The sequence below is a fragment of the Leptonotus elevatus genome, chromosome 1 (assembly GCF_054856555.1).
Source record: "Leptonotus elevatus isolate MCC_2025b chromosome 1, RoL_Lele_1.0, whole genome shotgun sequence".
In the NCBI taxonomy this organism is placed as follows: Eukaryota; Metazoa; Chordata; class Actinopteri; order Syngnathiformes; family Syngnathidae; genus Leptonotus; species Leptonotus elevatus.
This window is the reverse complement of record NC_141239.1, coordinates 15,962,088-15,986,054: the sequence shown is the minus strand read 5'-3', so window position 1 is coordinate 15,986,054 and position 23,967 is coordinate 15,962,088. Positions and strand designations below refer to the sequence as shown.

At 42.6% G+C, this 23,967-nt stretch overlaps 1 protein-coding gene across 2 annotated transcripts in view; it reads left to right on the top strand.

The window, feature by feature from the left end:
• Positions 1 to 17,321, top strand: part of lig1 (ligase I, DNA, ATP-dependent) — a 36,065-nt gene extending 18,744 nt beyond the window's left edge. For both annotated transcript variants that reach the window (XM_086057674.1, XM_086057667.1), the window contains exons 18-26: positions 4,284 to 4,394; positions 7,258 to 7,329; positions 10,112 to 10,256; positions 10,340 to 10,422; positions 11,561 to 11,713; positions 13,229 to 13,282; positions 14,712 to 14,855; positions 15,399 to 15,491; positions 17,138 to 17,321. In XM_086057674.1, the coding sequence (XP_085913800.1) occupies positions 4,284 to 4,394; positions 7,258 to 7,329; positions 10,112 to 10,256; positions 10,340 to 10,422; positions 11,561 to 11,713; positions 13,229 to 13,282; positions 14,712 to 14,855; positions 15,399 to 15,491; positions 17,138 to 17,212 (930 nt within the window). In that variant the 3' untranslated portion in view covers positions 17,213 to 17,321. The remainder of the gene's footprint in view (positions 1 to 4,283; positions 4,395 to 7,257; positions 7,330 to 10,111; positions 10,257 to 10,339; positions 10,423 to 11,560; positions 11,714 to 13,228; positions 13,283 to 14,711; positions 14,856 to 15,398; positions 15,492 to 17,137) is intronic.
• The last annotated feature ends 6,646 nt before the right edge of the window (positions 17,322 to 23,967 follow it).

The following is a 23,967-nucleotide window of genomic DNA, read 5'->3' as shown; positions in this document are numbered from 1 at the left end:
AGTAATAATCTGTCGGTATCGACCCCGAGAAAACCATTTCAGCCCATCTCTACTTTCAATTATCTTTCTTTTTTTTCTCCTTTTTTTATTGATGCATCATTGCAGCCCTTAAATAAATTGAGTTACACTAAGTGGAAGTACCACAGTAATTAACTGCCATCAAAAACTCGTCCTCGTCCAACCGGTCGGCCGTTTCGCTGAGTCTGTAGCTGCCATTTTGTTTTGGAAGTGGAAAGTCATTTAAGCTGACAATTGCAAGACAATCCGCTGGACCAGCTCTGAGAGTCGGCCTGAGGTTAACCGAGAGTGAGCGCTCGCTTCCTTCGCGCCCGCTGAGCTTGTTTTTTCCACCCCCTCCCGTCTAGTGGAGAGCTGCAATTAAATAGCAAATGAGGCTACATGGGTTTATTAGAGCCCTTCTCATTCACGCTCGTTGGCGCGCGGCTGTTATTGAAATGTCAGTCGTATATCTGCGGGCCCGGCCTTTAATTGCGTTAAAATATTTAATTGAGTTACTCGCATGGTTGCGTCGCTCAGTGGAGGTTTGTTTGTTTGTTGTGCCTCGTAGTTGCCCTCATTCACAGCGCGGCTAAGCTACGCCAAGTAACGTCGGCGTCTGCTTCCTGTTGAGATTGAGGGTTTGAACGGGGGCGCCGATGAGGCATGACGGTTTTTCTTTGGCAAATAAGGTTTACAGATGTTGTGGAAAAATATGGGAGATTGTTGTCACGTGGTTCCTTTCAGTTGTGCGCCGTTTCACAATCTTTTCAGCACAGCAAGTTTTCTTATTCGCTTTGGATCAAAGTCTAATTCTTGGCCAGAAAGTCTGACAAAATGTATGAAATCAAAAGCAATATTTCTTATAGGGAATACAGAAGAATGAACATGTTAAGTTTATATCCATAAATGTTGACAGTTTTTTGGCTCCAGTTTTGCAGTATCGGTTGATGAAGATACCGTACCGATACCTAGTTTTTTTTCTCTCTCTCAACATTAAAAAGTTGCCCTGCCATTGGTTCAGCGCATTCAAGATGATATCTTCGTCACACATCAGTGAATGTCGTGCACGAGCAAGACGCAAGACGCAAGATGCTGCATCCAAAGTCCTATATTTAGCGTCGGAAATAATGACATCGACATGTTACTTGTTAGTACTGTACTCGCCGATTCCGATACCACTGTTTTAATGCAAAATCGGAACCTCTCCCCGGTACCGGCATTGGTAGTGGATCAACACTATTTTTCTTAGAAACCTTGTCCCGTCACTGGTGAGCTACTTTTAGAACAGACCCGCGTGCTGCTCATGTTGTACTTTGGACTCACTAGTACCTGCTGGTACCAAATTAGGACAATGCACATTGATCGGAGCAAAAAAAAAAAAACTGCTTTTGCAGGATTTCATCTTGTTCCCTCTTTCCTCCTCCTCCATTGAGCGCAGAGAAGGAGGAAAAAAAGTTTATTTCAGGCAATTAACTTCAAAGTAGCGTCTCATTTACTTAACTCTGCATGCAGCATTTTGTGTCGTGCTTAGACGTCCTCTCAACAAAAAAAAAAAGACGAACTCATTACTGGTGTCGGCCAGCATTATTAAAACCTTGAATTTTTAAAATGTTGGCAAACCGGTAATCAGCTCGTGCATTGTTGAACCCTTAATACACAATTTATGCTTTAAATGAACGCACATCAGTTATGGGGAATTAACGGCTCAGTCTTTTTTTATTATTTTTTTTGCATGAAAACGAGGACAAAATTTTGATGCAAAAAATAACGGAAAACCAAATGATACAATACAAAAACATATTCAATGTAGCACGCTTGAATAATCACCTCATAAGTGGCTCAAATATTCTTTAATAGCAATCAAAAATGCATTTAGCAAAGCCAAATGGACATCACACCGTTTTTACGCCCCCCCCCCCCCCCACCCCCAAAACCCGACTCGACAAAGTGCATATTGGCGTGGTCTTACACCCTTGCAGCACTTTCTTTCATCCTCCACACCTGGCACGGTGTCACTCCTATCTCGTCTCTTTGTGACTTTTTAATGAAACCTCTTCCTCTCACCCGTGTCGTGCCTCTCATCCTTCTTGTTGGGGAAGGGGGGGGGGGGGGGACTTTGATACATTCTTGTCACCTTTTTTTCCTTTTTGGCTTCTCGCCTCTGGTACCTTCACTCTCACACATTCCTTCTATTCCCTTTTCTTTGACTGTCTTCTCACTTTTTTTGTGTTTCTGCGCCGTCGGCGTCTCTTTATCGCCTTTACGCAGCTTCTTCCTTTTCGCTCTCGGCGCATCCCGACTCTTTCACCGCCGGATGTTTGGCTTTCTTCTCGTTCTTCTCCCGGTTTGTTTTTATCAACGCCGCTCCTCCCAGTCTGCCGACCCTTCACTTAACTCCGACGGTGTTGAATGCCTTGCGAGTGATTGACTGTTTTGGTCCCTCGTTCTGTTTACGGAGGGGAACAAATCGACAGTCAGTCAATCACGGGGAAACGCCTCGGAATTAGCATGGGGTTGTCACGGCGACGCGGCCGCACAATGGATGTCGGGAGTCGGGCCGGTAGCGGGGAGACGGCGCTTTGCATTTCAATGAGGCAAAAGTGGCGCGGTGTTAATTTAGATGCATTAGCCGCTCGTTAGGGCCGACTTTGACTTAAAAAGTGGCCGATCACAAGCGCTTATGTCTGATGTGCCGTGATGAGACGGGTGTCAAAGTACTCGGCGGGCTGACGTCGCGTTGAAGAACGCGTGTGTGCGCGCAGCCCCTCGAAAGCACAATATCGTCAACTCCCGCCAATTGTAAGTCACTATACGTCTATCTTTATATCTGTAGAGAGCATACATTTTTTTGCCCTTTTTTTTTTTTCAAGCTCTGCTTTCGCGGGGCATCAAAAAATGGACACTCTTGTTCCTCCCCACAGAAGTCTTTATAAAGGCGGGGGATTTATACGATTTAGAGAAACAAGAGTGAACTATATAAACATTTTTGATATGTTTATCCTTCTTCACACTTAAAACACATTTAAACGTGTTAAAACACACACTTTTAAATGTTCCTTTGTGGCTGTCCTCCAGTGCTTGCTTCTGTTAATATCCCATTGACACAGTTGACCATTAAAGTTTATTGTAAAAGCATTTGACATAAAAAAAAGACAGTTGAAATTTGATATTTACGCACCAAAATGTTCAATCAAACCATCCAACCAAAGTTTGCTAGCTTAATGCTAACATAAAATGTGAAACTCTGTAGACCTGCTCGCGGAAATTAGCATTGTTTTTATCTTGTAACTACATTGCGATCGCAAATTCTGCTCATCATTTAACTCATTCACTGCCATTGACGGCTACAGACGTCAAAAATTCATTTGAACTATATCTATTAGTTTCACATTTTTTTTCCACTTTTGTTAAGAGTATAAAAACCTAGAACATTTTTTTATTGTACATTTACAACAGATATAAAATTCGTGATTACTCTTGAGTTCACTAGTGAAGTCATGTGATTAATTACAATTAAAAAATGTAATCGCCTGATGCCCCTAATTAAAAAAGAAAAAGAAAAAAAATATTATTAAAAAATTCCTCCTGACACATGGGATTATCAATGTTTTGTTTTTGTTTTTTTGTAGACAGAGAGATCTAATAATCGTGTTGTGTGTCTTTAGTCCAACTTCAGTTAACTGTGACAAAAATCCCAACTTCTTGTCAAAAGTCTTGCTCAAAGTTGTTTTCCATTGTAATTAGTGCTGGGACTCAGATTAAAACACAAAAATCGAATTCATTAGAAGCTTTGTAATAAATCACATATTCAACAAATAGACATTTACGTCATTACAGAACAGTTTAAGCCCTGCTGTGGTTGGTCGCACACTTTCAACCTTTTGCAGACCATCAAAACAAAGTTGAAGGTTTTGGCACAGGGTTTTGTTTCTGGCGTCTATCAACTAATGCTAAAAACAATGCTAACAAATTACACCTTGTAAATGTCTCATAAACGGAATACATAAAAGACAAACACTGTTATGTGTTTATTACGTGTGTTACAAATGCATGTGTGTGCATTGTGCACGGTGTTTATGTATATTGTGTGTGTTTGGTTTGCACATGTCATGTGTTTATGGGTTGAAACAAATGTAACTGCAATGTTTTACTCCCCTCCCCCCCTCCAAAAACAAACAAAAAGCAATGTGGCCTGGGTGGTACGGTACCTCTGTTTGACAAGATAAAGAATAAACTTCTCTGTTAGCTTCTCACACGCTTCCTTTTCTGGTGTTGCTCCGCAGGTGAAGAAAGACTCTGTAGTTTCCTGCGTGCTGGACTCAGAGGCGGTGGCGTGGGACCGCGAGAAGAAACAAATCCAGCCTTTCCAGGTCCTCACCACACGCAAGAGGAAGGTAGGTGTAAAATGAGGGTGAAAAAAGGCCCATCATATTCCTGACTTAAATCAAACATAACTACCATGTGTGTACCCCTAAATGACATAGGAATTAAACAATTAATTGAACAGGAAGTGACCCATAAGTGTCACAAAATCAACAGGAAGTGACCTGTAAGTGTCCCAAAATCAACAGGAAAAGCCCCAAATTGAACAGGAAGTGACACTGAAGTGTTCCATAAAAATCAGAAAATGCTCCAAATTGAACAGGAAGTGACCAGGAAGTGCCACAAAAGGAACAGGAAGTGACCAGGAAGTGCCACAAAATGAACAGGAAGTGACCAAGAAGTGCCACAAAATGAACAGGAAGTGACCAGGAAGTGCCACAAAATAAACAGAAAGTGACCAGAAAGTGCCCCAAATTGAACAGGAAGTAACCGCGATGTTCCCCAAAATCAACAGGAATTGTCCCAAATTGAACAGGAAGTGACCTCAAGTGGTCCATAAATGAACAGTAAGTGCGCCAAATTGAACAGGAAGTGACACCGAAGTGTTCCATAAAAATCAGAAAGTGCTCCAAATTGAACAGGAAGTGACCAGGGAGTGCCACAAAATAAACAGCAAGTGACCAGGATGTGCCACAAAATAAACAGAAAGTGACCCAAATTAAACAGGAAGTAACCCCGATGTTCCCTAAAATCAAGAGGAATTGTCCCAACTTGAACAGGAAGTGACCTGAAGTGGTCCATAAATGAATAGTAAGTGCGCCAAATTAAACAAGAAGTAACACCGAAGTGTTCCATAAAAATCAGAAAGTGCTCCAAATTGACCAGGAAGTGCCCCAAATTGAACAGGAAGTGACCCCGATGTTCCCCAAAATCAACAGGAATTGTCCCAAATTGAACAGGAAATGACCTGAAGTGCTTCATAAATGAACAGGAAGTGCGCCAAATTGAACGGTAGTAAGCCGGAAGTGCCCCCCAAATCAACAGAAAGTGACCCAGAAGTGCCCCAAAATGAATTGGCTAAAACAGGTGCACCCCAGATTCTTGCACAAACTCATATGGCATCACGCAGGCAAACAAATTTGCATCTAGCATTTGGCACAAATGGCTTAAGCCATTAAACTTGACATTTACTGTTCACACAATAGATAAATATTAGCAATACAGGCAAGTCAACTACAGAAGCTATTAGCAGCTGCCTCAGGAGAGAAGCAAAAAACATACAGTACTTTTGATGGCGCACAAGGTGCAATCAAGGGTCACCAACAAAACAACATCAGACGATTAAAAAAAGCCCCACTATGACTGAAATAAACTTAACATCAAGACTCCATGGCGATCCTTAAGTAATAATATCATAGCTTTGTCCTAAGCACAACAAATTGTTGAGCTTTCCAGTCAATAACGGAGGATTGGTTCTCAATTTTTTTTGCAAATGCCGAATCATTAATATGCATTGTTCACTGTTACATTTTTTTTACACTACAGTGTGATTTTCTTTAATACGAATGCATAACATTTGTGTGTCTGTGTGTGTGTGGCGGGGGCTGGAACGAATTAATGGCATTACAGTTCATTTCAATGGTTAAATTTGATTTGACATCTGTACAGGTACTTGTAGGCATAGAACGATTGTTTTTTCATACGTAAGAAAGCTTAGAAAGTTATAATGCAGTAACGAAAATGTAATTGTAGACGGCAAAAAAAACGGCAGTAAAAGAATAGAAATAACACAAACATGGCAAATGACACATACCTGATCATTTACACATTTGAAAAGTAGTCGGACGGTAAAGAACAGGAAGTGGTGGTGGAGGAGGAGGCAGAGGACCGCGTGATGGAGTGAGATGATCCAGTAGCAGGAGGAGTGGAAGATTGATAAGGAGGCGTCAGACGGATGGAGGAGACGGAGGGGTGAAGATGAGATGGCGCAGGGGAGAGGCTTTGTGTGATTGCAAATGTCAGCCGAGTTTTTTCTCACTTTTGATCAGAATAATGGCGTTCGCGCGGCGCACAAATCACATGACGGCAGCGGAGGAAGCATCCTCTGTCCTCGCTCTCCTCCCGTTCGCCGCCGCTGACATGGGCGCAAATGAAGAAAAGGGCAGGAAGGATGAGGAGCCGGCGCTAATGGAAGAACGTCAAGATGAACGTTGCTGTTGTGCTTTTATTCCCAGGGACGCCTCAACCTCCTCCGCAGACTCCCCCATTACTTGTAATGCCATCCTTATGCACAAATGCAGTCTCGTCCTTGACACACAGATGGCGCTGTTGTCGTTGCCAGCCAAGTAAGAGGGAGCAGTGAGAACAGTTGTAGTGTGCATTCCAGGGCTGTAGTTGGCGCTGTCTTTGGGTTATGTTTATGCATGGGCCTTATTCACATGCGTATGTTGTATTTTAATGCTGAAAATGCTAACTCTGGTAAACCACGAGCCACAGCGGCTGGTGAGCAAAAAAGTTCATGTCAAGCCCTGCTTGAAAAAGTGGGTATAGTCTGCTTGCTATTTTGTGACATTGAAATGTGTTAATGCATGCGCTTTCCCTGGGGGAGGTGCGAAAAATTTGCACACATTTCTGTGGAATCATTCAACGCTATTAAGGAGAAAAAGCAGTTAAGAGGCACTTTTTATAATGCGCTAGAGTCTTTTTAGCACATTTGATGTGACGAGTGTGAGTGTTTAATAATTAAACGCGAGTCTATGAAAAGGTATTTACTTGAAGGGAATAAATTGAAAATGAATGGAAGCCGTTCTTTTTGGAATTAGTGAATAAGACGAGCGTCACAAGCCGTTTGCATGCCTTTTTGTTGCGGGAAACAACATTAATCATGTCTGTGTGTCTGTCCCTGTGTCTGTGTGCACGCGTCTGTTCCTGCAGGATGTGGATGCAGCCGACATCAAAGTTCAAGTGAGCGTCTACGCCTTTGATCTCCTCTACCTCAATGGAGAGGTAATTATTACAAGACGGCGTCAAGTCATATATCACATTTGAATATAGGTAGGGATGGGCGAGTACCGATACCAAGTATCGGTTTCGGGACGATACCAGGCCTTACTTTAAGGTACTTGCGACATCTTGTGGATGTTGTACGATCAAGAACTAGAAATTAGAAGAATAGAAAATCGCCATTATTTTCATGCCGTTTTAAGGAAAAATGCTGTATTGGGAGGAGCTATAGGTCTTTCTTTTAAATTATCATTGGGGTGGTGGAGCGGGGGGATTTTATGTATCCAAAGTACTGGTGGTATCGGTATAAGTGACTTTTAGTTGAGTACTCATACTGGTATCTGAAAAAAAATGGTATTGAACATCCCTAGTGCATAGCAGTGCTGAGTTAGCATTTTAGCACGTTAAGCTGATAGGAAGGGACCCTGTAAACAACACTTGAAAGTATGAAACATTGCAGGCTAGCATATTAGCATTAGTTAACTCATGCGCCCAAAAATGTATAAATATGTTCTATTTTAAATATGACCATGCTCCCAAAGACGTATTTATACGCTTTTTATGTTTTGTTATGCTAGGCTTTGATGCAGCCTCTGAACTAAAGAGAATGCTTGAAGCAATTGTAACGGCCAGCAGGTGGCAGCAGAGTACGAGATCAACCAGGGCCATGTTGCAAACAGCTCTTTCCTGCACTGTTTTAAACAGATTTGTGAATAATGATGTAACTTAGATATATTCTAATGCTAATTCCTGCAAAATGGAAACAGATAGAAATATACTTTTTTTTTTCTGATGAAAGAAGAGACTAATCTTTCTTTTGGTAGGTTCCATGTTTTTATAGCAATAGAACACAATATTCTGTGGGCCTTGCAAAATCTATCAAAATCCAGTAAAATAGCCAAGAGCGAAGGGGGTTGCTTCAGTGAAAATGGCGGCGAGTGATTGAGTTAATGTTTTCTGAGTCATGTGACATTTGCAAACTAAGCCCTGATTGGTCATTACCTGAGCTGAGCAACTGTGATGTCATTTTTCACTCGATAGCAAGTGGCAAAATGGCCGCCCCCTGAGATGGATAAAAACAGGTGGATTTTGCTGCTTAATTCATATTCCACACTCGCAACTTTAATCCAATTACCGTGTTTAGATTAGAGAGGTAGGACAGAGAATGCAATTATTGTAAACAATACATTTTTGGGTTGACCTCCTCTTTAAGACATTTAAACTAAGTTAAAAGTTGGAACTTGTATTAATAAAAAAGAAATTATGCACATTTTTCTTTCCCTTCTACTGAAAATTATCAGCAAATAAACACTGAAAAAAAACGCATTAGTGTGTAAATGTGCATGTGGTTGTGTGTGCTTGGTTTTCAGTTGGTGTTATTTATATTGTTTGTATTTACGTGTATTTTCTCCTCTAGCTGCACGGGTGCGCTGTGTATGTTTCTGTGTGTTTGCATATTTGTGTGTTTTGTGAGCACGTCACAGTGTTGTTGTTGTCCCTGAATGCCAATGACGATTGCTGCTGAGCGCCGTAAGCAGATAATGATGCTCGCGCTCATTGTAATTCCAGCGCAATGTGTGTTTGCGTGGGAATGAGATTGTGTCACATTAACCTGTGTGCGTTTGTGCGTCCCTCCGAGTAAAACACAATAGGCCAGCAGAGTCCCCCAAAGTTGTCGACGGCAAAATGCAAATCAGCACGATTTGCGTTTCCCCAAACCCCCCCAAGTGGACCGAAACAAATTAGCTAATTAAAACAGTGACGCCTAATTTGCCATTATGTGGCCTAACACAGTTATAACTTGTCTGACGCTACATAATTTAGTCGGCGTTATTCCGCTCTTGCCGCTTTATTTGCATGCTGCAGTGGCGCCTCCTTTATATAACGTATGCTATTCAGTTTATTTATTCAACTTGCTTAAATCATTCACTGCCATTGACGGCTATGAATGTCAAAAATTCATTTGAACTATTTCTATTAGTTTGAATTTTTTCCCACTTTTGTTAACAAGAGTATGAAAACCTAGAAAAAAAATGTTGCACATTTAGAACAGATATAAAATTTGTGATTAATTACAGAAAAATTATCATTTCTTTAAAAAAATGAAAAAATTAGGGGCGTCAGGCGATTACATTTTCTTATCTGAATTAATCGCATGACTTCACTGGTTAACTCATGATTAATCACAAATTTTATATCTGTTCTAAATGTACAATAAAAAAATGTTTTCTTGGTTTTCATACTCGTGTTAACAAAAGTGGGATTTTTTTTTTAAACTAATAGAAATAGTTCAAATGAATTTTTGACGTCTATAGCCGTCTATGGCAGTGAATGAGTTAATGCGTCTCTGGTCCTTTACAAGCGGAGATAACATGCTACGGGAAAAAACGACTGGCTTTTCTCAATTCATGGCCTCGTCGAGAGACCCTTCAAAAAAACTGGCCAATCACAGTTGTCGAAGTACATCTGGTTTGATCACCCAGTACGTGTGTGTGTGTGTGTGTGTGTGTGTGTGTGTGTGTGTGTGTGTGTGTGTGTGTGTGTGTGTGTGTGTGTGTGTGTGTGTGTGTGTGTGTGTGTGTGTGTGTGTGTGTGTGTGTGTGTGTGTGTGTGTGTGTGTGTGTGTGTGTGTGTGTGTGTGTGTGGTTGTCTGCTAGGTCGGGGGTGGTGGGGGTCAACTACTTCCATGTTTCATCCTTGTCAGTGCAAGCCTGCAAGCAAAGTCAAAAGGATACAATTTAGCCATTTTGTGATGGTGCTTGTGTGTGCGTGCGCGTGTGTGTAGTCTCTGGTGCGACAGCCGCTGTCTCGGCGTCGGGAGCTATTGCGAGAATCCTTTGCCGAAGTGGAGGGAGAGTTTTTATTCGCCCGATACATCGACTCGGACAACACGGACGCCATCGCCGAGTTCCTGGAGCAGTCTGTCCGAGGTGTGTGTTCGTGCGTGTGTGTGTGTGTGTGTGTGTCAGTTTACGTGATGCCTCACACGAACTGTTTGTGTGTGCGCGTCCAGACTCGTGCGAAGGCCTCATGGTGAAGACTCTGGAGAAGGACGCCACCTATGAAATCGCCAAGCGCTCGCATAACTGGCTCAAGGTGAGCACGCCCTCCGTTGACGAGGCTTAACGGTCCAGAACTTGATATTGGACCAATGATAGGCAGCCGGTGGAAGCAGGTTGCTTACAGCGTTGCTTCTTTTGCTTTAAAAAGTAGGAGCGAAGTTTGACTCGAGTCGCCAATAGCCACGAAATTCAGCAGCCGTGTCTACATTGATGAGGCGCACTATAAGTCTGAAGGAACTATATCTGAAAACAAACAGGAAGTCAGCCATTTTGTTTCAAAAACACAGCTTCCCTGTGAATATCCATATTTGGTCACAATTGATTGGGAATTTTTTGAAAATGTTGACTATGTGAGCAAAAAGACTAGTCAGCCATTTTCTTCTTCTTTTCTTTTTTTCTTCTTATTGTGCGAATCTAGTCAAGTGAGTTAGGAAGAGCGACAAAAAAGAAAAAAGTATTTTTATTTTTTGCCGTTTCCATTGATCTTTAATTCACTGCCATTGACGGCTATAGACGTCAAAAATTCATTTGAACTATTTCTATCAGTTTTCCACTTTTGTTAATAAAAGTATGAAAACCTAAAAAAAAAAAAGTACATTTAGAACAGATATAAAATTTGTGATTAATCGTGAGTTAATTATTGAAGTCATGTGATAAATTACAATTAAAAATTGTATTCACCTGACGCGATAAAAAAAAAAATGGGGGCGTCACTAGTTAACTCACAAATGTTTTCACATTCTTGTTAACAAAAGTGGAAAACTAATAGAAATAGTTCAAATGAATTTTTGACGTCTATAGCCGTCAATGGCAGTGAATGAGTTAATGAATTTCCCTTGGGGGAGTGAGCCGATTACTACCGGATTCTAAATGTGTGTAGTGGTCAGATTGACAACAGGAAGTTGCGAAGCGTTTGACATTTCGACAACAAAACGTGGGTGAAACCACATTTTCCTTCAAAAATGCCAATTTTCTAATGGATTTGTCAGCTGATCAGTATCGTCTGAAAAAGATTTGTCTTCATTTCTGCAGCTAAAAATAACATATTTTAGTTCTTTACTTGATTTGAACCGCACTCTTGATTTGCTTTAATTATATCTGTCAATTGCTCATTTATTTGCATACCATGAATTTAAAAAGTCACTTTTTCATAACGTGTCCCCGCCCTACAGTTGAAGAAGGACTACCTGGAGGGTGTTGGCGACACGGTGGACCTGTGCGTTATCGGCGCTTACCTGGGTAAAGGCAAGAGGACGGGAACGTACGGCGGCTTCCTGCTGGCTTGCTACGACGAAGACAACGAGGAGTTCCAGTCGGTCTGCAAGGTGTGCGACTCGAGTGCTACGCGTAGCATCTGTGCTAACATGTTACTCTCCATGGTACCTTACCAAAGCTAAACCGTTAGCAGTTATGCTATCCAACTTTTACGTCCCGTTTAAATATTTTTTTCAAACCCTAACCCTGAATTAATGACACCCACTGAAAATCCACGTTGCCTTTTTTTTTTTTTACACAGCTTCTAGACTTAGCAACATCAAGTTTTTCCTTTCTTCTGTAGCCCATCATTAGGGCCTGATTAAGTGTTCAAAGTGTTCTGTAATTAACACTGGCTAAACCATTAGAGGTTGCGCTGTACAACCTTCACTTGGTTCTGTAGCCCGTTCGTTTAGGCATCGTACTAGTTGGGCTTTAATTAATCCTCGGCAAGTTGTAGTGCAAGGTTTCTATCCACTCTCTGTATTTACACTGTTTCAAGACATATTCAAACTTTTGATTTTGTCTCCAGCCTGTTTAGGCATCAAACTAGTCGGGCCCAAATAAGGTTCAAGAGTCGATTTCTTTTTTTTTTACTTAAAAAAGTGCTGAAAGGGGAAGTCAACCTTAAACATTTCTTGACAATAATGTGTTATATGTGACCTCACTAGTCTAAACATGACATGATTAATATTACATTTGTGGAATATGAGTTATGAAGCAAAATCAGGCCCTTTTATCCACCTCAAATTGCTGCCATTTTGCCACTCGCTCTCGACTGAAGGGGGGACATCAATGTTGCTCAGGCAACAACCGATCATAGCTCAGCTTCAGAAAACAGGTGAGCTGTGATTGGTCATTGCCTGAGCCCGAAGCAACTGTGATGTCATCTTCAGTCGACAGCAAGTGGCAAAATGGCCGCCCCCTGAGATGGATAAAAACGGCCTGATTTTGCTTCATAACTCATATTGCAATATTAACCAGAGCACCATAATTGGATTAGTGTGGCTGCATACATAGAACATATTATTATTAAAAACTATTTTTGACCTTAATAGTTCTTCATGATAAAACAAATTACCGCAGCCCGTCTAGGCTTTGCCGATTGAACTGATCCTTTAGAATTTGGGTGATTATTATTTTTTTAAATCAACTGTTGATAGTGCACACTGCTTCATCTTTGTGTGTTTACTGTTTGTTTGGATTGCGTCCGATGCAGGAGTTTATTTATTTATTTATTTATGTTTCTTTGGCTTGGTGTGTGTGTGCCTTTGAACTATCACTTGTGTGGTTGTGAAGTGTGTAAACAAAGGAACGTGCAGCGTAGGTTCCCTCCTGTCTCTGCCCCCCCCCCCTAAAAACTTTAATCCCTGCTTTTTACCGCCGTAACTTTCATGTCTTTATCCATGGCAAAAGGATTTGTGAGTGCAATGCTGCCAGCAAAACACAAACAAATGCAAACAACACACTTTTGCACACAATGCACATTGATAGCAAAGTGTTCCAGTCATAGCAATGCTACATTATTGATGTTTTTTATGAGTTATACTCCATAAACGTGACTTTCTTGTTTGCGTCTCGTCCAGATCGGGACCGGCTTCAAGGACGAAGACTTGGAGCAACACCACAAGTTCTTGAAGGTAACGCGCAAAAGTCAAGAATTCGGTTCGGTTCACATAGGGGGCAGTTATCGGGGTGGCGGGGGCGGCGCTGGAAAGTGAATGATGTCAAAAGTCCAACCAATTGAGAAATCAACATACTGGACCGACTGCTGACTTTTAAAACGCACCGAATCGCCTCATACCTCACATTTATCGTTGAAGAGTTTAAGCAAATAACAACGTTTGAAAAACACCGCTTTCAACGTATTGATGGTGCACAATCACGCTGATTAGGAGAAAAACAGTCCCCCGTCCTCACCCGGCTCGATCGGATCCCGCTGCGCCGCTCCGTAATCAAGCGCTCCTTGTGAGCATGATGGATGGTGGATTAAGGAAAGCTGATGGGAGCCCGCCTGCGACGTGATTGGCCCCGTTCGCACATCAGCGACGGTTCGACTGCGTGTGTAATGTGGACATATGGCGATTATAGCACAATAGTATAACTTCAAATTTATTGTTTATTATACAGTAAATGAAGTCATGAAAATAATAATATTAATTGTGCGTATTTTTTATTTATTTTGCTGCATGCAAAAATTTCCAACAGGAAGTCAACCATTTTGTGTCAAAGGCAACATATGACTGATATTCTAACACTTAAAAAAAAAAAAACAATTTTATTAGGTACCATTAAATAAAACTATTTTATAGGCTCCGCAATTTGCCTCACTAGTGCCCCCTGGGGGGGGGGGGAAAGGTTTACTGATCGGCACAAAATTTAATTGCCACATCTGCTGTGATAAGCCTCAAGAAAAAGCCTCAAGAAGCCACGCCTGAAAACGAACAGCAAGTTATTTTGCAGGGAAGTTGAAAATGATGAAATGTTTCTCAACTTTCATTCGCTAACTCTTATGCTTACGTATTTTGTTTATTTCAAATGTCATGTTTAAATAAATACATCAACTATTATTTGTGGTATTCTTATTTATTTATTTATTTTACTTTTCCATACTTAATAGCTACCGTAAATAAAAGGACTGTTTTAGAGCAGTGGTTCTCAACCTCAGTCCAAAGTAGACCCCATCCAACCTGTCTCCCTCAGCCAACACAGCTGAGGATCGTTACCAGGCTTCATGCAGAGCTTGCTGATTAGATGAACTTTGAAACACCTGTATTGGCTGTGGGAGACATGGAAAACAGGCCTGGTAGGGGTACTCGTGGACCGTGGTTGAGAGTTTTAGAGGATAAACAATTGGCTCACTCGTGCCCCTTGGAAATTCTTGGAAATTTAGAAGGTTTCACCACTAGTTCTAAAATGTAATAGCTAGATCTAAGATGATAACACGCATAAAAATGTCTCAGGGACCTGTGCCTGAAAACTAACAGGAAGTCAGCCATTTTGTGTCAAAGTGGGATGCATTTGATTTTGATTTCTTTAGCAAGCCTCTTTTAATGTGTTTGCCACCAGGAACACATCCTACCCAAGCCCCGCCCCTACTACCGCGTGGACCAATCGGCTGAGCCCGACGCGTGGCTGGATGCCGTGCAGGTTTGGGAAGTGAAGTGTGCCGACCTGTCTCTGTCGCCCGTGTACAAGGCCGCCATGGGAATGGTCAGTTCATGTCGACGCATTCTTCTTGTCCGTCTTCATCCTCATTTCTTTCATCATCGCCTCCCTTAACTCATTCACTGCCATTGACGGCTATAGACGTCAAAAATTCATTTGAACTATTTCTATTAGATTCACATTTTTTCAAGAGTGTGAAAACCTAGAATTTTTTTATTGTACATTTAGAACAGATATAAAATTTGGGATTAATCGTGAGTTAACTCGTGAAGTCATGCGATTAATTAATAATTGCCTGAAGCCCCTAATTTTTAGTTGTAATTAATCACATGACTTCAATAATTAACTCACGATTAATCACAAATTATATATCTGTTGTAAATGAACAATACATATTTTTTTTAGGTTTTCATCCTCTTATTACCAAAAGTGGAAAACTAATAGAAATTGTTCAAATGAAGTTAATTCTTAATTAGTTAATTCTTAATTTCATTCCTTTTCCTGCCTCCTCCTCCTTCCTCCCACCTTCCTCCTCCCTTGTTCCTCATCCGTCTTTCCCTCATTTCCCCGCCCAACGATGTTCTCCAGGTGGATCCAGAGAAGGGAATCTCCCTGCGTTTTCCTCGCTTCCTTCGCATCCGAGACGACAAGAAGCCCGAGGACGCCACCAGCGGATCTCAGGTGAGCCGCGTGACGACGGGTCGCTCTTTAAAAAAAATACGACGACCTCTCTTTGCGGCGCTTGTTTGTGGCCTCCCCCAAAGATCCGACCCGTTAAGTTTCTTTCAACTTCAAGGTTGAACGCAAGTACAAGGACGAGGCTGCTTTACTACAGGCTGTATAACAGCAGCTTTACTGCTGCCGTCTGCCTAATAAAGTGCACCAGAAGCGCAGTATAATGTACGGCACCCTCGCATATATTCATTGATAAAGTGCGTACGAGACGCACACTATGATGTACAACACGCTTACTCGTATATTCATTAATAAAAGAGTGCGCCAGAATCAACGTAATGCATAGCGCATGTATTCAGTGGCCGTGTGTCTTTCTCCGCCAAGCCCTGCAGGGGGCAGCTTCTACACCTCGCTGATATTAATGAGCAGCGATTGCAAGGGATAGATTTAGATCGACTTTTTAAAGACATTTGGAGTAATCGTTTGGTTGTGGTGGGAGGAAAACTGATTGCAGACTGCCCCTGAAGGCATCACGAGACTTGATTGTGAGATGAACAAATGGATAGATTTGAAACAATCACTTGTGAGGTTAACTGCTTTTGGATGGATGCATGCAAATTCAACATTGAAGCACATCTGGGACAATCATTTGGTTGCTGTGTCCCTGAATGCATCGCAAGACTGCATGGATAGAAATTCAACAGGGCCTTTGGAACAATCGGCTGCAGTGTGAGGAAAAGCTGTGATTTCAGACTGTCCCTGAAGGCACCTCATTAGAGTAGATAGAGGATGTATGGTATGGGTTGATTTATTTCAGATTGTATCTGAATTCCGAACGCTTGACTTGAGATGGAGTGATTTATTTATTTATTTATTTATTTATTTCTCAAACAGACAATTCTTTGATTTCAGGCCGTCACTTAAGGCCACAGCAGACTTGATTAGGATAGATAGGCAATTCCATCGGAGACATTTGGAGCGATCACTCAGTCGTGTGAGGAGAGCAGTGAATTCAGGCTGGTCCTGAAGGCAACGCTCCACTTGACACAGATGGATAGTGATTTAATGAAAAAGTTGGGCAATAACTCACTTGTTTTGGGAAGAATACTGTTATTTCAGACTGCCATTGAAGGCAACGTGAGACTTGATTAGAGGAGCAATAAGGCAATTTAGGTAAGCAGTTAAGCACTTTCGGAACAGTCATTCATTTGTGAGTGCATCTGTGTTTTCCGTCTGTCCCTGAAGGCAACACTTGATCAGAACAGGTAGCGGTATAAATTATAAGCATGCAAAGACATTTGGAACAATCACTCATTTGGGACTTCCGAATGTCCATGAATGCAGCAATTGATTTAGTTAGTGGAGCAGTAGATTTTACCTTGGTTGGTTTGCAAGGAACACTGTGAGTTCAGATTCTCCCTGAAGGCAACAGTAGACTTAATTAGGATGGATCGAGTGACAGATAGACAAAGCATTTAATGACATTTTTAAAAATCCCTGGGTTGTTTTGTGACAACCGCTATGATTTTGCATTTTCCCTGAAGGCAACCCTTGACTTGATTAGCTTTTCTTTCAGTGCTTATGTTTTATGTCAGGAAGAAGGTTATTGATTTTGAAGGATATTGGATTTATCCTCCTCTTCCTCCCTCAAGATCGCCGACCTGTACAAGAAGCAGCAGCAGATCCAGAATCAGGGAGACAAAGCCGACACGGGGGACTACTATTGACCTGATCACTATGTGAATAATTATTATCATCAATCATTGAGATCAGCCTGAATGTAAATAAATGTATTTTTAGCAATTTGAATGGAAATAAAAGCTCCTGGCTGTCACACATCCTGACTTGTGTATGCGTATGTGTGAGGTAATTTTCCTGAGAGAAGCAGGAACGCAGTGTGTATTAATGTATGTGCTAGCCTGTGTGTTAGTCCAAGCGTATGTACAGGGTTGGGAGGGTTACTTTTAAAATGAATTCCGTTACAGTTACAAGTTACCCACTAAAAAATGTAGTTAGTAACGTAAGCCAAGTACCATAATATTAAAGTAATGTAACTTGATTACTTTTGGATTACTCCAATACCAAGTATCACCACAATATATATTCTATAGCATAGAATATATATTGTGGTGATACAATGTATAGAATCTATACAATGTGCCCCTGCTATTTGCGGGTGAGAGGGACCCGGGCAGCCTACAAATAGCAAAAATCCTTGTGTAATTAAAAAACATGTCGGCGATTAAATGAAGGCCATATGCTGTTTTCGAACTGTCACTGAAAGCAACCACACCTCACAGTTTAGACAGAGTGATGTTAGAAGGTGCGTTTCCATTACCCTCAGTTGCCCATAAGCAAGCTGGTAATGGAAACACGTGATTTTCGTGAAAATGTTTTTACGCTCTCAGGTGGTTTTTTGAGACGTGTGGAAATAGAAGTATTTCGCAAAAGTCTAATGGAAACACTTTTTGCGCACTCCCTGTAGTCATGTGACCCCGGCCCTGGAGGAAAGGAAGTATGGGGCCACTTGCTTTCGTGTCGGAGCTGGAGCTGGAGGGGATAACAAGTCTTTTTAAGCACAAAGCGATTCAGTAATGGAGCCAATATGCCGCCATTCAATGCACGTCCTATATTGTTGCATGAGAAATGGCCGATACCCCGGGAAAAGAGCAAACGAGCGGCATACGTTGAAATCCATCTATCCGCACCATAACACAAGTTATAACACCAACACCAAATGCCCGAACCCGCCCGATGAGGGAAGGGAGATGTTTTCAAAGTAATATTAATAACGCACAAACATCATGAGCACCTCCTACAGAACTGCGAGATCCCGCGAGACGAGACATAACGAGAATTGCGCCTCAAAAGTGAAACGCTCTTCAATGGAAACACCGGCAAGTCGAAATTGTACTTTACCGAAATAGTACAATATCGCTTTTATTTTTGCGAAAAGCTGTAATGGAAACGCACCTAGAGTCATCCAATGAGGATGACGATGTGTGACAACTGCAAAATTAAATTGATCCCAGTCACAAGTTAAGCCGTGTATATTATATATATATATATATGCATGATGTTTAAAAAATTTATTTGTTTGGAAGGTGTAACTCACATTATGGTTGTAGGCTAGCGGGCTAGCACAAAGCTGCAGCGCGTAGCATGCCGCTTGACTCAGCTCAAAATGTCGCTCCTTCAGCAAGCAGAGTAAGTTCCAAACAGTAAATAACAGTCGCCATTTCCGCCTCCCGTCCGTGAAGCTTTTTTAAACTGCCCGCGTGTGAAGGACACGACGAGTCAGTTCAATTTGTCCCCACCTCCCCGACATGTAGGCTACAGCTCCAGTAGCAAAGGTCCCTCTCGCGCACACGTTCAGAGAGAGAGATGGTCTCTATGAGTGTGTGTAAGTCTATGTTAGTCCTGTTTGTGTGTGAGAGTCTGTTGGTCCAAGCGTTTGTGAGAGAGGGACGGACACAGTTTGTGTGTGTGCTATAGTCTCTGTGTTAGTCCAACTGTGAGAGAGTGAGCGGAAGTGAGACAGTCACCATGAGAGAGTGTTAATGTATGTGCAAGTCAATGTTAGTCCTGTGTGGGTGTGAGAGTCTGTTGGCCCATGTGTGTGCATGAGAGAGCATTGTGTGAAAATATAAGAGACTTGAGAGAATGTGTGTGTGTGTGAGAGAGAGTGTTAATGTATGTGCAAGTCAATGTTAGTCCTGTTTGGGTGTGAGAGTCTTTTACCCCGAATGTGTGTGAGAGAGCACTGTGTGATTGTGTAAAAATATGAAAAGAATGTTGAGAGAACATATTTAGTGAGAGGGAGGGATGCAGTGTGTTAGTCCATGTGTGTGAGAGAGAGGAAGGGAGGTGTAAGTCTGTCCTAGTGTGTGTGTGAGAGTCTGTTGGTCCAAGCGTTTGTGAAAGAGGGAGGGACACAGTTTGTGTGTGTGTGTGTGCTATATTCTGTATTAGTCCAAGAGGAAGGGAGACAGTCACTTTGAGATAGTGTGTTAGTGTGAGTTTGTGTGTGAGAGAGTGCGTAAATGTGTATGAGAGTCTGTTGGTCCAAAAGTGTGAGAGAGGGATGGACCCTGTGTATGTGCGCCTGTTAGTCCATGTGTGTATGCTACTCTCGTATGTGTGCTCTGGTGCCTTGTGTATGTGAGAGGGTACGTGTATGTAATGGTCTGTGTGTGTGTGTGTGTGTCCATGTGTGTATATGTGAGTCTTTGTGGTGCACCGTGTTTGCGAGTCGGTGTGCGCGTTAGTCCATTTTTGTGCGTCAGCGTGCGTGTGACTGAATTTCCAAAATGTCCTCCTCCTCCCCATCGTCGCTGTTGTTGCCGCTGAATGGAAATCAAGCAGGCAGCAGAGCAGAAAATATTGAAAATGCAAATATGGAATGAGGTGCGCTCCAAGTCTGTTGTTATCGGACTGCGCTGCACAGCGGCCTCAACTGTTCCCGAGCAGTGCCTGGTGCTCAAAGTTGGTCTGTGGAAGTGTTTCCCAACTTGTATTGAGGGAAGGCGCCCACTTTACATGAGAACAATCTCATGGCATGACACAAAAAGTTAGAATACTGAAATGATGAATCGTGATGATAGTGTTTCAGTTGACAAAGATGAACCCGGTTCAATGTATTCTCTCTCATTTGTTCTTTTAAATTTGTCAGAACATCTGCGAAAACTGCTATTTTGGCCTGTTTTACTGCCGCTTCTCCTCTTTGACTTGGTTTGGTCTGTAAAGGCCATCTTGGATGCGGTCAGACGACCAGCTGGGTCAGCTTGCATCAGGTCAGCTCAGGTCTTCCCAGAAGCGCATCTTGTCCGCTGTTGTCGACTTCCTGTAGGTGGACGTCGTCCCAAAACTTTTGTCCGTCATGGTGTCTGTGTCTTCCCCTCCCAATGGCCTCTTTGTCCACTGTGCGAACAAAGGCTTTGTTCTCCTCCGCCTCTTTGTCCTTCCATCCGTCCGTCCCTCCTCATCCGCCTGTAACAAAGGCTTTGTTCTCCTCCTCCTCATCCGTCCGTCCCTCCTCATCCCTCCGTCTTGGCGCTGGCTGTGACATCGCTGCCATTCCAACCCATGAGGGAGAGCGGGAGGCACACACGCCGCCATTGTCCTGGGCCGAAGACCTCGGAATATCAATAGTGTGTTTCTTCGCGGCGTTGGCCACTAACCTTTAGGATCTCATTTTATTTTTTACTGTAGGGGCTCCTCCTACCCCAATGAAATCCATTCTTTACACATATTTAAAAAAAAAAAAAAAAAAAAAACGATAGCCCAAGAGCGTCAATTTGAGGCCAGCTGCCAGTTTGTCATCGGTCTGCCGTGTGCTCTAATAATCCTGCATCAAAAGGTGGTGCGAAAAGTCCAAATGTTGAGAGAGGATGTTCTCAGAGGGGAGTGGCCTCTGAACTTAGAGTGTCTTCGGGAGGTTGCAACAGAGACTGGAAGAGTCACAGAAAGGCACAGAGGTGGATTTTCATGGGTCAGGCAGCTTTTGTGAACTTTGTCGTTCAGCTCCTTGTGAGAGAACAGCAAGTTTGATGCAGGACGGATGCAGAGTGGGCAGCTGTACAACGTTAGAAGTCAGAGTCCATTTCCTGAAATGAAACGCCACAGGTCAATGTTTTCTTGGGAGTTGGTTTTTCCTTAAAACGTGCCCCCAGGTGGTCGTTGCGGAATGCAACAGTCTCACTTCGATCGTAGCGAGAGATTTCCCGATGTCAGGGTCTAAGGCGGGGCAAGAGGCAATTGGCACACTCAAGTATTGACAATAACTGACAGTAACAATTACAAAGACTATAGGAAAAAAGTAGACCACTTCGAATACACTCTTGTTTTTGTTGACTTTCAGCTTTTTCCAACATTCATTAATTACACTTTATGAAAACCAAATTCTCTTTCATACATTGAAGTGGGTCCAAGGTGTTCTTGGCTTGTCCTGGATCAAAGTCTACATTGTATAATCATATCAATGTCACCGAGGGAACAATGAGGCCTTCGTTCTGCATGCGATGCAGCTTCTGCAGCATTGGCACCAAATTCTGCAGCCCCCTCCCTCCACAGTCCCCCTCAGACCCCTACAGACCATCACCAATCTGCCACATTTTTTTTGTCTCCATTTTGGTGGCAGATGGTCCGTTTGGTTGTGCGGTGACGTCGGCGGACTCTATTAGGAGAGGCGGTGATTTGTCACCAGTGGACAAAATGTCTACCGCCAGCCCCTGCCCCCCCAGGACCCCTGAGCACGAAAGAGGTGCCAGGATGAGCATGATGATCAAGACCTCCTCGTCTTCCTTGTCCCCCACCATCATCACTCATGCGTCCCTCAGGTGTTTGCATCATGACTAATGACGTTACAAACCCTTTCAGTCTGAACGCTACTCCTTCCAAACGATCGTATGCATCTATGAGAAAATGTAACAAAAAGTGCATCCAATCACTGCAATATGTGCTATTACTTTTTTAAGCGGTGCTCCACATGGTGTCAGCTTTTAAGCCTCAATGACCCAGCAGGTCAGGTCAGTTACTAGACCAGCTCAGACCACCCTGGATGACTCGAGCCCAAAGTGGCTCACAGTAAACCATCTCGGACCACCCTAAAACTGCCGCACACCGTGCGATACTGTGACCTCTGGTGTTCTCCTCCATAAACGATGTTTTTTTTTTTTTGAAGAGCTCAGTATTGTTCATTACATTTTGTATTGACATTAATTAATGTCATCATCATTGCTCTTTTTTATTTTATTTTATTTTTATTATTATTTTGTATGTGTATGTGCGTGTGAGTGTGTGTGTATTCGTTAGTTCACCAAAAACCTATTAAAAAATCCCATACCGTTCACCTAAACCGAACACTGCCGTCAGGAGACCCGAGGAAGGACCAAAGAAAGGAAAGTGAAATCCAGCACCGACCAGACACCACCCACCGGGCCACCAACCAGAGTCCTTCACCAACCCCAGAAACATCTAAATTCCAACAAATCAGATGTTTTGACGCGCATATATACATATTTTTTTAATTAAACACAAACCGTATGGTGCGATTGCCAGGGAAGAAGCGACTTGCCCTGGCTGTTGTCGCTACAGTATATCGCAATAATACAAAGTGAGGAAACTGATGAGAAATAAAGGAGAAAATTAGGATATTTTAGAGGTTTGTTGGCTCCATTCGTACGTCCATTTACTGTATGCGTTTTGGGACCCCTGAACAAGATGTCAGACGTGCGCTTTCCTCTGCCCATCTTGTCCTTCGTTTGTCCCTATTCCTGTTGTCCTGGCCTAAACTTTCTGGGCTGGCGGCGGTGACACGTTCCGGCGTGGGGGCACTCAATGCACGTCTTTGTGCGTCCCAGTGGGGCGGGAGAAAGCGCCATTGAGGTCCCGGGCCCGGGCTCCGTCCCCCTCGCGCTCCATTGTGTCAGCAGGAATCTGGCGGGAGGGACTGTAAAGACTTTACGGCCTTTGTTCTGACTTCTGAGCCAACTGGACCGACGTGACCCAGACCTAAATGCCCCACCGCCACACTTAGCGCCCATAAAAATACCAACAAAACTCTTGGGTCAATTGAGCTACTGAGAACGAAAGTGCCTCCTCTGTGGATAAAAAATGCAAGCAATATAAATATCCAGTATGATACAATTCCAAAATCATTATACAGTATTTTCACAATGGCAGATCTGAGGAAAACACCAATTTCTGTAAAAACAAGTATCTGGAAGAAGTAATCATTGTCGAATAAAACACCACGATATAAACCCCCATAATGCAGCCATTAAATTTTAAATCACTCTCCTGCTAAAATTACAAAAAAATGGAATTAGCCAATTTTATGCAGCGACTCAACTGGGGAGTCTGTCCTTTTTTGTTTTCTCTCCAATGTCTATTTTATATTTAATACAGCATGTAGTATTAATCCTAGAATCACAGCGGCAAACACAAAAAAGGATCGGTTCGATTCTGGGGCAAGGGTGGTATAAGATTGGTCCGAGGCTGTCTTAGTTGGCCCTTGTTGACTGAAAGTAGTTTGGGCGAGTCAAGAGTGGCAGAAGGTGGTCTAAGATGGTACTAGATGGTCTCGAGGGGCTAAGGGTTCTCCAATGTTGGTCTAAAGTGGTTCAATCTGGTCTTGAATTGTTCAAGTTGGTCTACGATGCGCGTATTTTGGTGCAAGGTAGTTTCAAATAGTCCAGGGTGGTCTCAGATTGGTCCATGGTGGTCTAGAGCATAGATGTCAAACTCCGGTCCTGGAGGGCCGCAGTTTTGCAGGTTTTGGATGTTTCCGTTCTCCAACACAGCTGAAATATGATCAGCTCATCAGCAAGCTTTGCATAAGCCTGATAACGATCCTGCTGATTGGAATCAGCTTGTGTTGGAAGAGGGAAACCTCCAAAACCTGCAGGACTGCGGCCCTCGAGGACTGGAGTTCGACACCTATGGTCTAGACTCTAGACCCTCTAGACTCTAGAGGGTTCCA